Source organism: Pelecanus crispus, chromosome 7 (assembly GCF_030463565.1).
Source record: "Pelecanus crispus isolate bPelCri1 chromosome 7, bPelCri1.pri, whole genome shotgun sequence".
NCBI classification, from domain to species: domain Eukaryota; kingdom Metazoa; phylum Chordata; class Aves; order Pelecaniformes; family Pelecanidae; genus Pelecanus; species Pelecanus crispus.
This window is the reverse complement of record NC_134649.1, coordinates 35,745,639-35,758,799: the sequence shown is the minus strand read 5'-3', so window position 1 is coordinate 35,758,799 and position 13,161 is coordinate 35,745,639. Positions and strand designations below refer to the sequence as shown.

The 13,161-nt window shown below is 36.1% G+C and overlaps 1 protein-coding gene across 1 annotated transcript in view; it reads right to left on the bottom strand.

Moving 5' to 3' along the window:
* The window catches only part of CACNA2D3 (calcium voltage-gated channel auxiliary subunit alpha2delta 3), a 480,096-nt gene that overhangs the window by 152,987 nt on the left and 313,948 nt on the right, over positions 1-13,161 (bottom strand). The window contains exon 13 of the mRNA XM_075713919.1: positions 11,114-11,247. Coding sequence (XP_075570034.1) covers positions 11,114-11,247 — 134 coding nt within the window. The remainder of the gene's footprint in view (positions 1-11,113; positions 11,248-13,161) is intronic.

Sequence of the window (13,161 nt, the reverse complement as noted above, 5' to 3'; positions counted from 1 at the left end):
CAGTGTAACTCCAGGTACATAAATGGAGATACTACGGATTTACTGCAGAGTAAATTAAAGAAGAATAATAATCAACAAATGTAACCCATAAGGAATGCAAGCATATAGCTGACTTAGGTAGTTTACTTCTTTTTTTTTGACAGTTTTCTGGAATAAACCTAACCATATTGACAACTGAGGCCTTTATTATTACACAGAGGTCTGGCTGCAACAGAACAAAAAGACATTAAAAAGCTCTGTAAGCTGTATTGTTCCTTGGTGTTAGTATACTGTTTCTAATGCATATTTTCTTGTAGTATTTATGTGCCACTAAATAAACGCTACTGTAAAAAACCCAAAAAAATCATGTTCTGTAAACGAAGTCATTAAATGGAATGGCCCTGTAGGCTCCTTATGTCAACTCTTAGTTTAGAGCCCTTAGGGATTTTAATGGTTTACCTAGAACTAGGCAGTGCAGGTGAAATGGCTGTTACGAATTCCAGAGAAAACACATTTAAGTGTTCTAAGCTTTCTCATGCTGATACTGATGTTGCTGAAGATCATGTATTTACCAACTGGTTAGATCATCTTTCAATTAATCATTAAGGGAAATGCTTGCTTGGAAAGGTCTGATCTGACAAAATACAATGGTGTGGACAAAGGTCAAATGCCTTACTGTCAAGCAGCAAGAATATCAGTAGGAAACGTCCCATTATTCCTTGTAGAATAAGGTTTATTTTTGAATAATTTCTCCAAAATTACTAACTTCAAAGTAAATATTAGTCATAATGACTGTGATAAACATTAACTTTAATGAGTATACTGTATTGTGTGCATGAGTTGTATGTGACATCTCTTGATTATACAAAAAGGAGAGCTATAAACAACTTCAATTTCTGCAGAATAATAGACAAAAGAGAAGATTATTTCCTTTTATTCTCTCTTCTTTTCCTTTTTGCACTGAATTCTGCCACTGCAGCAAAGCTCGAATGGCACCAGTAATTTAATAAGTCTTTCTTATTATTTCAGGTTTTTACTCCAGCAGTGCAGATAAAGTATATTTCATCTTCACTGCCCTCTTTCTTCCAGAAAGTCAAAGAATGACATATATGACATCAAAGGATGTGATTTAGTACATTATACTAAATTAATTGCTTTCCTACATTATCATTTACCCTAAAAAATCTGTTACGTGAAAACTAAAGACAAAAACAGAGAGAAAAAAGATAATATATCTGACAAAATAGCTACAATTTCCTTATAATTAACTCAATTTCACTCGAAATGGAGGCAATAAGATCAAAGACAGACAAACAGTTATCAGCTGTGAATATCTTTAGTTATTTTCACTAAGAATAGACATATCCTCCTAAATGTTGGATTCACTGGATTGCTGGCTGGGGCTAAACCACGACAACCATAGCATATAGAGATCTACAAACAAATTCTCCCTCTAGTTAGTGACTTGTCACCTTTTGATTTTATTTCTGTGTCACAACAAAACCAGAAAGTTCCCTGTGAAACAAGCTGGAAATGAAAAGCATTTTCTGTCCCCTCACCTAAAAGCACTGTATGTCATTGGCAGACCGCAGCTGGAAATGGTCCCAAGCTGCTCTATCTCTAGTGTGCAGGTGTCTGCAAATGAGACCAATACCCTTTTGGCAAGAATATGCCTGTTAATCAAATTCAACAGCAGAGCAATTCTCTGTAATTTGTACATAGTAACTGGTGGGAGAACATCCAGCAGGCGAAACCTACACACTTCTGTAACTCTATGGATTCTTTTTCACATACATCCAATCAGTTTTCATATAAGAAGAAACAGTAATTTGGTGCAAAGCAATCATGTCGCAAGACACACCATATTTACAGCAAAAGCAGCAAAGAAAAGCTTAACGATTCATGACAAAGTCCTAACATAATACCATTGCGCTTGACAGCTCTCAAAACAGCAGAACGTGTTCCTTTAACATTCAAACCGTACTGAATTTTCTGATTTCCAAAATTTAACCACAGAAGGTGTTTTGTGAATGTAACCGCTTTGAAACATTATTAGAGTTGTAAATACTGGATTGCCCAAATACTTCTACAAAATGAAGTTTAACCAAACTCAAGCAAAGACACCATGATTCTTAACCACTGGACAAAGAACACTTGCATGGGAACCCTGTAGAAGTGGACACTACAATTTGAAAGACTTGAACATGCATTTGTGCATGTTTTCACATACTGCCCTTCATGCTTGAGATCTCATAGACTGATAATTGCTTATTGTGTTGACCTATACTGTCTTACTGTGTCCTTACACTCTGCCCTTTCTAAGCAACTGGTGATTCTTACCTCTTACTTTGTAAATTATACGAGGAAGGTGTCATTATTTAATTGTGTCATCATACATCATCTACTGCAGTAGGACTTCAGTGGTTTATTAAAATTCACAGGCCTTTATAATAATAGCAATGGTCAGTGACAAAATTGGAGTTTAAGTCAGTGATGTGAAGAAGGGGAAAATCCACATTAAAATGGTCAGTATAATCTAAAAACAAGAGCTACCTTAGAAAACAGTAAAAGATAGTGTGGATAGTCACAGCATTTTGATGGAAAGGAAATGGAAACAGAAGAGCATTACTGAGAATTACATCATACGAGAACAAGCTAATAGCGTTACTGGGAAACTGGGTTATTTTTTGAAAAAAATAATGATCAAATATGACAAAGTTTGTAAAAAAGTAATTTAGTTTAAACATCAGAACATGTAAATGAAGAGGTGGAATAATGTTAGACAGATGTTAAAGCACTTAAACATGGTAAAACTTCCCTGTTCTCATTTGAAACATCATTTAAACCCAAAATAATATAGCACTAAAATATTCCTTTAGCTATCAAATTCTGAGAATATTTCAAAAAGGTGGGTTTTTACTCTGTTTAAAGCAATGTTTCTGCAGGACCTACTCTGAAATTAGATATTTAATATCTCTGTGCTCCAGTGATGAAAGATGAACAGACACCAAGGTCAAACTGTAGTTACCCTATCATATAAAATTCAATGTACAGCTAAAAGCCAAGATGTAACACTGCTCTGATTTCCCTTCTATGGTTTAACATAATGCTTGTCTTATTTGCACCACACTGGGAACAGAGCTGCTTAAGACCTAGCTTTGCTGTGGCATTACAGCTGCTTGCTGATGTCTCAGGAAGAAGATAAAAATAAGTTCTATATCAAAGCCTCCAAGTGCAAAGAACTGTAAAATGCATTTAAAGAAATCAATGGCATATCTCAAAGTTTGAAAAAGTACAATTTGCATTCTGCATTTCTTATGTAAATGTACACTAGGAAAAATATTTATAATAGTAATCTGTTTCAATGGAAATCAAGTACTGTAATATTTATAGTCTGTGCCAGAGTTATAATGACTGTGGGGCGAGAAGTGAAATGTCTCAGCATGTTCCACATGTTTTTAACACTGTTTCTAAAGGCTCTGGAGGCTATTAAATTTAATGAACCCATCTGCTATGAAATAGAGGTCCAAACATAATCAGTTTTCTCAGTGCCATATAATACAGATGGCATTCCATGTTCCACATCCCCAGCAGGTAATTTTATGTTCCTCTTTAAGTGCAGGACTTTTGTTTTTGGTTTTGATGTTTTAAACATCTTTTTGATGTATTGCATATAGCATTTTATAGTGTAAATACCATATACAGCGATACACATGAAAAGTGTTAATTCATTAAAATAAATATTGCTATTTCCTTACAACATTTTTTCTAGTGACTTTGACAACTAGCAATTAGCTCTCTATAGTAATATTCTTCGCTTAATGCAATCACTGAAATTAGCCCTAGTACCGTAAATTCCAGCACTAGCAGTGAAGTAAAGCAAACATGTAATTTATCAAAGTAATTTACTTCAAAAGCTGAAAGGTACACATAAACATACATGCATACATACATGTGCATAGGCGCTATCTATGCTTATGTATGTCCTTATTTGTATATGCTGCGTTTGCATGGAACAATGCACAAATCATTCTTATTTAAAGTATCTATATTCCCACTAGGTCATTATGGACTTTATTTTCCTTTGCACATCCCAATTTTCATTTCAGGGGTCTCAGTTTGTGTGTTTTATTGGGACACATGGCACCATGACTCTTGTACTGGTGTGTGAGCAAGGGCTCTAAGCTCAAATTTAAGTGGCACGGCATTCCTTGCACTGATTAGCACCCTGCTGCCTAACATAAGTAAATCAGATGTGTATTTTCTAAGAAAAAAGAACATCCATTGTTATTTTGAGCTGCATCTGAAAGATAATGAGAGTGCATTAATTCTATTCAGTTGAGAGGTTTACTCATTTACTATCTTGAGCATTCATTATGTTTTGACAGTTGACACAGATCTTACTGATTTTGAAACAGTTAATGTTGTTAATGGTAATTCATTTATTCTAGATCCAGCAGTAAAACAAACAGATTAGAACTGTTTAGGAGAAAACAAGAATACTTAATTATGGCAACTAGAAATTTTGGGCCACAGAACTCATAAAAGTCATGGCTCAAAGGTTTTTTTTATTGGACTGTCAATGAAGATTTCCACAGGCAGCCTGCTAATCATCAGCATAAAGCGATGTTGCACCTACATATAAATACATGCATAATCTTTTTTTTATTGTGCATATAAGTAGCTGTATTGATCACCATTGTTAATGTTTCAAGCACTGTCCCAGATCTATTAAATCCCAGTGCAAATACAGCAGACCTTAACTGCTGGACCAGATGGTCTGCAACTTCAAACTGCAATCATGCTCTTACAGAAGCTTCGAAAAAGATGAAATGGTCAGAGCTGTTGTATTTTTCCAGGAAAATTAATCCAGACTGAAGTGCTGATAAGAAGGCATTCCCTGAGTTACTTTCTACTTTTTCTCCCATGTTAGAATCTTCGAAAGACCACTGCATATCTGTAGGAGACAAAGCATACCTTGAAGAACCTTATTTTAAGAACAAACCTACCTGATGGAAGGCCTGATATCCATGCATGGGATTTTCCTTCCCTAACCCAATTTACTCAAATGTCATAGCAAGAAAAGGAAATTCTCATGGGAACCTCGGAGTCAGTCAGTGGTGATGACATTCTCTGATAAAGAGCTGTAAATTATTAGAGATTAAGAGATGCTGGCCACAAAGCGAGGGTTAGAGCATGTAACCAAGTCCAAAGTGGGATTGGGAAAAAAGCAACACAGATTTCTAGTTTTTTAAACATTTTTTTAAAAAAATAAAAGAATTTACTGCCTATGTGTAAATTTTCTTTTCACAGCTGCTGATTAATGACATTTCCTGACATTCAGTTCTGCAGTGATTACCAATATTTACTTGCTGTAGACATACATGAGCATTCTGAACACTCTGGTGCATTTTAATGCATACCAGTGCTACAATCTAGAAGTTAGTTTTGAAATATAGGCCCAGGGAACCTTTTACTGTGATAAAAATGCTAATTACACCCACTTATTGTAATAGCACAATTAACTTGTGCCACCAAAAGTATTTGAAGGTATCTCTGGGAATAGAAGCTAGTGGAAACAGGGTACCATTTAATTTTTGTTACTTCATAAAAGCTCTTCTGTGTGTTGAACACAAAGAAAACTGTGTGAATGGAAGAAGCACTAAACAGCATTTTTATACCTCACCAGAAAGTCCTGGATGGAAAAAATGCCAGCATAATAGCTTTCAGTCTGTAGAACTTTATGTTATATCTCTGTACATTATACACGGGACTTCATGTATACAGCTTCCCCTAACTCTATCCCAGCCGAAACCAGGACACCTTGCTTCTCTGGAACTGGCTCGGAATTCATCCTTTGACAAAGAACTGTATCCCACAATCTAAATTTCCATACTTAAAACATTTGGATTCTGATGTGACAGCTACCTGAGAAGTGTGAGCTTCGTATACTTCCTACTGAATTTCTGCAAGGAACCTGAACCAGAGTAAAAAGAAAATTTTTCAAAATAAGAAAAGAGGGATATATATGTATATATATATTTTAACAGCGATTGTAGAATTGAACTGAAATCCATAATTTAATGTAAGTCTATGAGAAGGTGGGGCTAATGCAAATGAAGGATCAACATATAGTACTTTAACACTGAAGAAAAGTATAGAAAGTAAAGACCACTCACCATTCATATTATGACGAATCATGACCTGTAATGACTCAGAATGCTTTTTTTTTTTTTAAATGAACTCTTAAATTCTGAAGCACTAGCCAGTCATCTCAAAATATTAAATGAAACAATATTTTGCTCTTTTTATGCAAAGGAATCCTCCAATTGGAAACTGAACAGAGCCAACATGGTAATGTATGGCTGAATCTGCTGACAGCTTGAAACTAATAGCATCAAGGAGATGAACTCAACGGTGCATTAGATCCAGAGAATATATTCAGGTGCACTTATGAGAAACAAATTTCACCAGGAAGAGTCAACAAAGGTCCAAGTAGGTCAAATTACATGCTCTGATAAACAAATTCTCAATCACAAGCTTTTAAACAGTGGGAACTCAGGGGCCAGTCCAGTCTTTTTTTCTTTATTTCCTGCAGCAAAAAGTAATGTTTCTCCACATTCCAGATGTTACCATAAGAATGAGTTAAGGGCTTCTGTGCTTTATAGATGATTACCTATAATCCCATGAGACTACCTCTATGCATTACTTCACCTGAATATTCTGATGCCCAGACAATTTTCCTTTTCTGCCCAATATATTCACTTGTATTGACTTGCTATAGATGCACATATGCTTAAAAGAAGTAATTGACAACTTAAATATTGTTCCTTCCCTTAAATATGTTCATACTTTTAGAATTCTTTTCTACTCAGGGAAGAGTACCTTTGGAAGCTTTCAATTAGAAATCCAGCTCTGGTTTTAAGCACCCATTATGGTATTTTATTTTCTGAAGCATTATACGCTTGTAGGCCTTCGTGATATTGAAGCAGCAATATCAGATCCAAATGTGACCTACTTTTGAGGCAGAAAAGTTATGTTGAGACTGTTCTGTTGGAGTGCTGTCCAGACCTCACCGTCTAGGGCCCACTGTGCACGTGTCCCATCTGCAACTGTCCAACCTAGCCTTTACAGCATCTCTAGGCTATACAGCTGAACACAAACTGGTAGCAAGACAATCTCTTCTCCTGGTAGACTCCACAGTCAAGAATCATCTGCCTATCCCCTCACTCTTGACAGCCCAAACACCCTTTCCCATAGAATTGCACATATCCAACAAAGCTTACTCACTTCTAGTGCATATCAAACTGCTGACTAGAGAAGTACAAATAGAAAAGAGACTAAGTGGAGGGAAAGGTGTGGGATTTGGGATCAGAGGACTCTGAATCAGAAGACTAGACACTGGTTGGCATATATTACATACTTCAATCCCAACATTTTAGCCTAAAGGTACTGGCAGCACTTAAGCTACTAGCTTATTACAGGACTAGCACTGCAACTATTGTGAAGCTGACTTTAGAATTAGCCCAAGATAAGCCTATAAAGACAATTTCTCAAGTGAATGACTAAACCAAGTACAATGAGGAATCAGCCCAGTTCTCCACAGACCTAAGTTCAAATTATTTCAGAAATCTGTTGTTTCTCTGAGAGTCAGAGTGACACCTCTTAAGATTACATCACTCCTATGTCAAAAGACCTTTTTTTGAAAGAAATGCAGCTTTAGTCTACTGATAATAAAGTTTCCAACATGAAATCCTCAGTTTAAGGGAAGAAACACAAAGAATTTTCTGATGGAGTGTAACTAAAATTGACCCTAGGAGCTGGCTGGTTACCTCTTCAAAAAGGCAGGAGACACTGGGGAGAGAACAAAGTCTAGGGGCAGAAAAAAGGAAGCCAGTTCAGCTGCTTGCGAAGCAAGGAGTCACCCAGAGAGGCCTAGTCTCAGTTGCTCTGTAAACCCTTCAGCTGTCAGAGGTGTGATCCTGACAGTGTCAAAGGCAACACAGACCTGACATACATACAGGTTCCTCCATGTTACATTTACTGCATATGGTATCTTTCCATCAATTTCTAGTTCTATAAATGCCGTACTTCTCTCCTAACAGTAAGTCAAGCACCTCAGAGCGCCAAAGCTAGGCTGAAGAGGCAGCTCTATGAACATTTTGCAGACATCCTCTTACAGGAAAAGTGAACAGACACAGGAATTAGATCCCTTGTTTTAGTAGCAAAATTCTTCTGGGAATATTCCTCAATGGTATCAAACACTTAAATGACCTCACTTCTGGCTTTCACAGAAGACTTTGTCCTGGACAAATATTGGATGAGAACAGGCTGGGGCATCAGGGGAAATGTTTTGTATCCTAAGACTATTCCTGTACAGCTTCTTTCTGTCTGGATCCTCGTAAGTTCCAGCCTCATGTTGCTTGCTCAGAAACAGCACAGCTGGCCAATTAGCTCTGATATTTGGTGAGAAGGGAATGGGGAAGTATATTCCATGCTGTTAGGGCACAGTGATACTGGTTACCGCCATGTATATATAGCCCTGAGAATCTAGCCATGGCTGTTCTGACACAGCTGGATGATAAGAACATTTAAGCTGTCTGGAAATACACTACTATTTCTAACCTGGCAAGGTCCAAGCAGCAGCCATGGAGGAGCGGAGACACAAACTGTCTGTGCAAATCAACAAGTTATGGGATGGAGAGGATTATTTAGATGGCACTTCCAATGCCAACACACTAGAGATGGCCAGGGAATCTGTCTCTGAAAATAACACTCAGGGAGCTTTACCTGAGGCAGAAGCACATCTGGTTTCCTTAATTGCTATTTCCAGAGTTTTGTATGTGACTACCCTAATTTATCCTGTTCCTTTGTCTATAAGTTTTTTTGAGGGGAGGAGGATGAAGGAGGGAGGAGAAAGGTAGCTTGCAACTAAGCAGATCACGGTATTCTATTTTTAAATCTTTTCTTATAGTATCCAACCCATTAGGGTCCTGAGTGGAGTTTTCAGACACTTAAGAACATGTGTGTGCATGTGAGTGTGTATATGAGTGTGTGTATAGATATGTGTATATATATACATATATACGTGTGTGCATATAGTGACATTAATTAGCCTTAGTCAAGAGAGTGAGAAAAGAAGAGAAAGAGAAGGACCTGGAAGTATTTTATTTTGATTGCAGCAAACTGGTTTTTGTTTGGATTTAAACAGTTCCTTTATTCAAGAATGTAACAGCTCCATTGTTTTATTTTCCTGTTTTCTCAAGATTCCTTCTCTACGCTCCCTCTAGCGTTCTTAAGTTCACTTGCATTTACTCACCCCTGCTGTATTCACTTAGTACTTCACACAACATTAAGTTGTTCATTTTCCTTAGCCTTTCCATAACCTACAGGAGAATCACTGAAAGTTAGACAAACTTTTCTGAATAATTTTCTCCTGCAATGATCGAAGAAATGCAGATTAACAGATCAAAGAGAGAGTAAAGTGTAAAATTAATTCTGAAACAGCGTTTTGTACTTTCTTGTTAGGTAAAGGGGAGGAGTTGGTGTTGAGAAAGGAAGAAGATTTTGTTTGCAACACTTTTAATGCAAGATTCATAGGCAAAGGATGAGGAGGAGAGTTCCACTAAAATACCACTTTAAAACACCACTTACATGGATCTCTTCTTGCTGCTCTCTCTAGCAAATACACAAACTCCCTTCAACATACACACATACCAATTACTTCAAGCATATAAAAGCAAGAAGTGAATAAGAACTAGGTTTTCCTAGTCATCTCCCCATTTCATGGGATGCCCTGAAGGGACAGCAATAACAGGTAGTTTCTGTTCATCTCATCCTTACATTTCAATAAAATAAAGAGAACAAAGGGGAGACTGGATTAATATGTTCTTTAAAAAAAGGAAACAGAGATAAGTGAATTCCCTCCAAAGCAGTATTTCCAAGCAGCTTTTTGTTTCTCCTTCATAACTGCAGTTTTAGTATTTATTTTACATTACCCATGGCCACAACTGAAGAACAAGAAAAGACCTAAGCAATTATGAAAATGAAGCAAAACTCTATTCCCAGAGTGTTTTTTTTCCCTAGGATATTTTTGTATTGATATAAAACTAAACCTTCTAGAAGCATTACAGACTTAAAACAAAACAAACAAATAACACCCCCCCAAATATCAAAGTGAAGCTGATAAGATTCTCCCACCTTGCCCCATCTGTAAGTAAAGTAAAAATTTAAATGCCCATTTAAAGTAAAAAATTAAAACAAAAGAAACAAGCAGCTTTGCCACTAGTCATCTGTGATCTTCTATTCATTGTGTTAATTACTTGGTATCACTTGTACTAAATGACAAATGTTTGCTACAAACTCTTGTTCTACAGATAATATACAAACCAAAATATTTTAATTGGAACAAAAGAAACACAGTAAGAAAAAGAAAATAGATAAAAAGCTAATTCAGACCAACCCGTGAAAACCAACAACCTTTATCTGCAAATCTGATGATTTACCACAAATGATACAGAAGTATCATGAGTGTTCAGCCACTGCATAGCAGAAAGTTCTGCTTCAACTCTAATCTTTCACAAGGATGTCAAAGCAAAACTGGACATTTATGACAATTTTGTAGGCATATCACCCACTCAATCCACTTTAAAAGGCAGAATCTTCTCATTATTCTTCCCCAAGATGTCACAGTTGTCCTCTAGATGTTGACCCACCTTTATATACTATAAATATTGTTTCTTGCCAGTCTATGCTTTTATACTGATATATTCATTGGCATTTTTTCAAACATATAGAAAAAATGGTTACTCAATCTAATCAATTCTGTTAAATGCCCATTTTTGATTAATCAAAGAAATGTACATTTGGAGGTCATACATTTTAAAATTATACTGTTACTCATGTTTGTTTCATTATTTGCTATGTAATTTACAATGTATAAATGCTAAATTTCAGTAATCTTGAATTATTTACTTGTAACATAAAGATATCAAGTCCTGATTCTTACACTGAATTGGCACATTCCAGCAAAGAAATCAGATGCACAATTAGTGTTCCTACCACAACCGTTTTGCTCCTTATTTCTCATTATATGCAGTAAGCCTATATTAAATGCTTTATCATGCAGACTTACAGTGCTGTCAATATATGCTTCAGTCCACACTACATCATGCTCTTGGTCAATAACCTTTGGTCGGCTAAGAACGTGGAGATATTCCATGACATTCTCTTGAACATCAGCTAAGGTAGAGATCTGAGTAAAAAACCCTGTGAAAATACACAATTCCAAGTTATAAACCAGACAGAACAAATTAAGGAAGGTTGCAACAAGGCGTATGATGTGGTTTAAGTCTGTCATGTTTTCTGCTTGTTAATTTCCAAAGAAGAAATGCAAAAAAGGAATGTTTCATAAGCAGCAGCCTCAAACAGTAATTATTGGTGAAAACAGAAGTCTGCAAAACATTTGGCCAATCTTGAAGTACTGGGTTCCCAATATTGCTATGAACCACTGCACTGCCTGTCCTAAATTCTCTGTTTTCAGAAAATTTTTATTGTTTAATGGTAAGGAAGTTTGGGTTTTGGTGGGTTTTCTGTTTTTTTTTTTTGTTTGTTTTGGGTTTTTTTTTTAAATGCTGCATACTTTAAAAGTTAGAACCGGTATTAACTTTGTCCAACAATGTCTCATCCAGTTTGTCCAGTTTTAAGAAACATTACAGATCAGAACTACAGTAACAAAACAGTAGTTGCATATGCTCTAAAATACTCATCCTTATAGGATGTGACTAAACATCGGATAATAGCAATATGTTATTTACAAATGGCAGGTCACAGAAAATGTAGACTACAACTAGAATTGCTTGGCTTAGTGATCACAGTTTTGTTAATCCTTTAAAACATCTCCTACAACCTGACAGCATTGAGAACAGCAGAGGCCACAGCTATTTGAGCTGTCACCACTTCCTTTTCAGTGCTTAGATGTCAAGTATCTTTATACATCACAAACTTGGTATCTGGAGCCCACATCATGCAAGGGTGATGAAGGACTGACAAATTTCAAAGCTATAGTTTCATCAGGCCTAATTTAAATGCATCACTTCCTCTTCATATACTTTCCTTTTCTTTAATGATAAAGGACCAATACGGAATTTTCATGAAAGAGGTCTTGCTACAATTTTAGTCTCTTGACAAGATAACAGATTCTCTGCAGCTGGAATATTAAGCGTCAGCAGAGAACATGGCAGCTGCAAAGAACTTCTGCGCTGTGTTTCTTGTAGACGGGGCCAATTTTGGCAAGATTGCAAGGGTGCTCTATAATCTGAATGTTAGAACTTTCCGATTCAATACACCTGCCAATAATTCATGCAGTACAAAATTCATGTTTCTACATACAATTCATCTATTTATGAATTAAGACACAGTGTAAGAACAGACTTTATAGCAGAGATCTATAAAATTAAATGTCATAGTAGTAGCTTAATGCATATTTTCAACTTAATAAGAAAAAGCAGAAGTTGGGGGGGTGTTTGCAAAACTAATTTGATTATACTGTGATCTCAAATATTCCTAGTATAGTATTCATACTTGTAGTAGAGGATTCATACTGTTCAAATATTCAGTATTCTGCTTAAGGATTTTTATTTGGGTTTTTTTTTTTTTTTTCTGTTAAGTCCAGTATTGTGTGAGTACATTAACTGGCTACTACATATACTATGAAGGTTTAGCTCTTGCTTCAAAACAGGGCTATTTTTTGTCTAAGGTTCTGAAAGCTTTTTCAGCCACAGAGTACAATGATTGACGTAAGTTTAATTAGGAAATCTGTACTTGAGAAAGCAGTATTCCATGTATATGGTGGAAAAAAGGAAAATTACACTGTACTTTCATGAATTGTTGGATTACAACACTTATGGGAAAAAGCAATGTGCACATCACTCTTTCTGAAATGCCACCTGCTCCAATTTTCCAACTTAAACAATGCTATGATTCTATGAATTTTGGGACTGCTGAGTCTCCCAAGTCCAAGTATGGGTTTCTCCCTCCTGTGAGTAATAAGGGACACTTCACTAGCTGGTCCTTTTAATTTGGTGTAAATGTCCATACCTAGTCAAAACATTATTTGCCAATATGAGCTATGCACATAGGGAACCTTATAAATTACATATATACATGTATGTATGCATACAC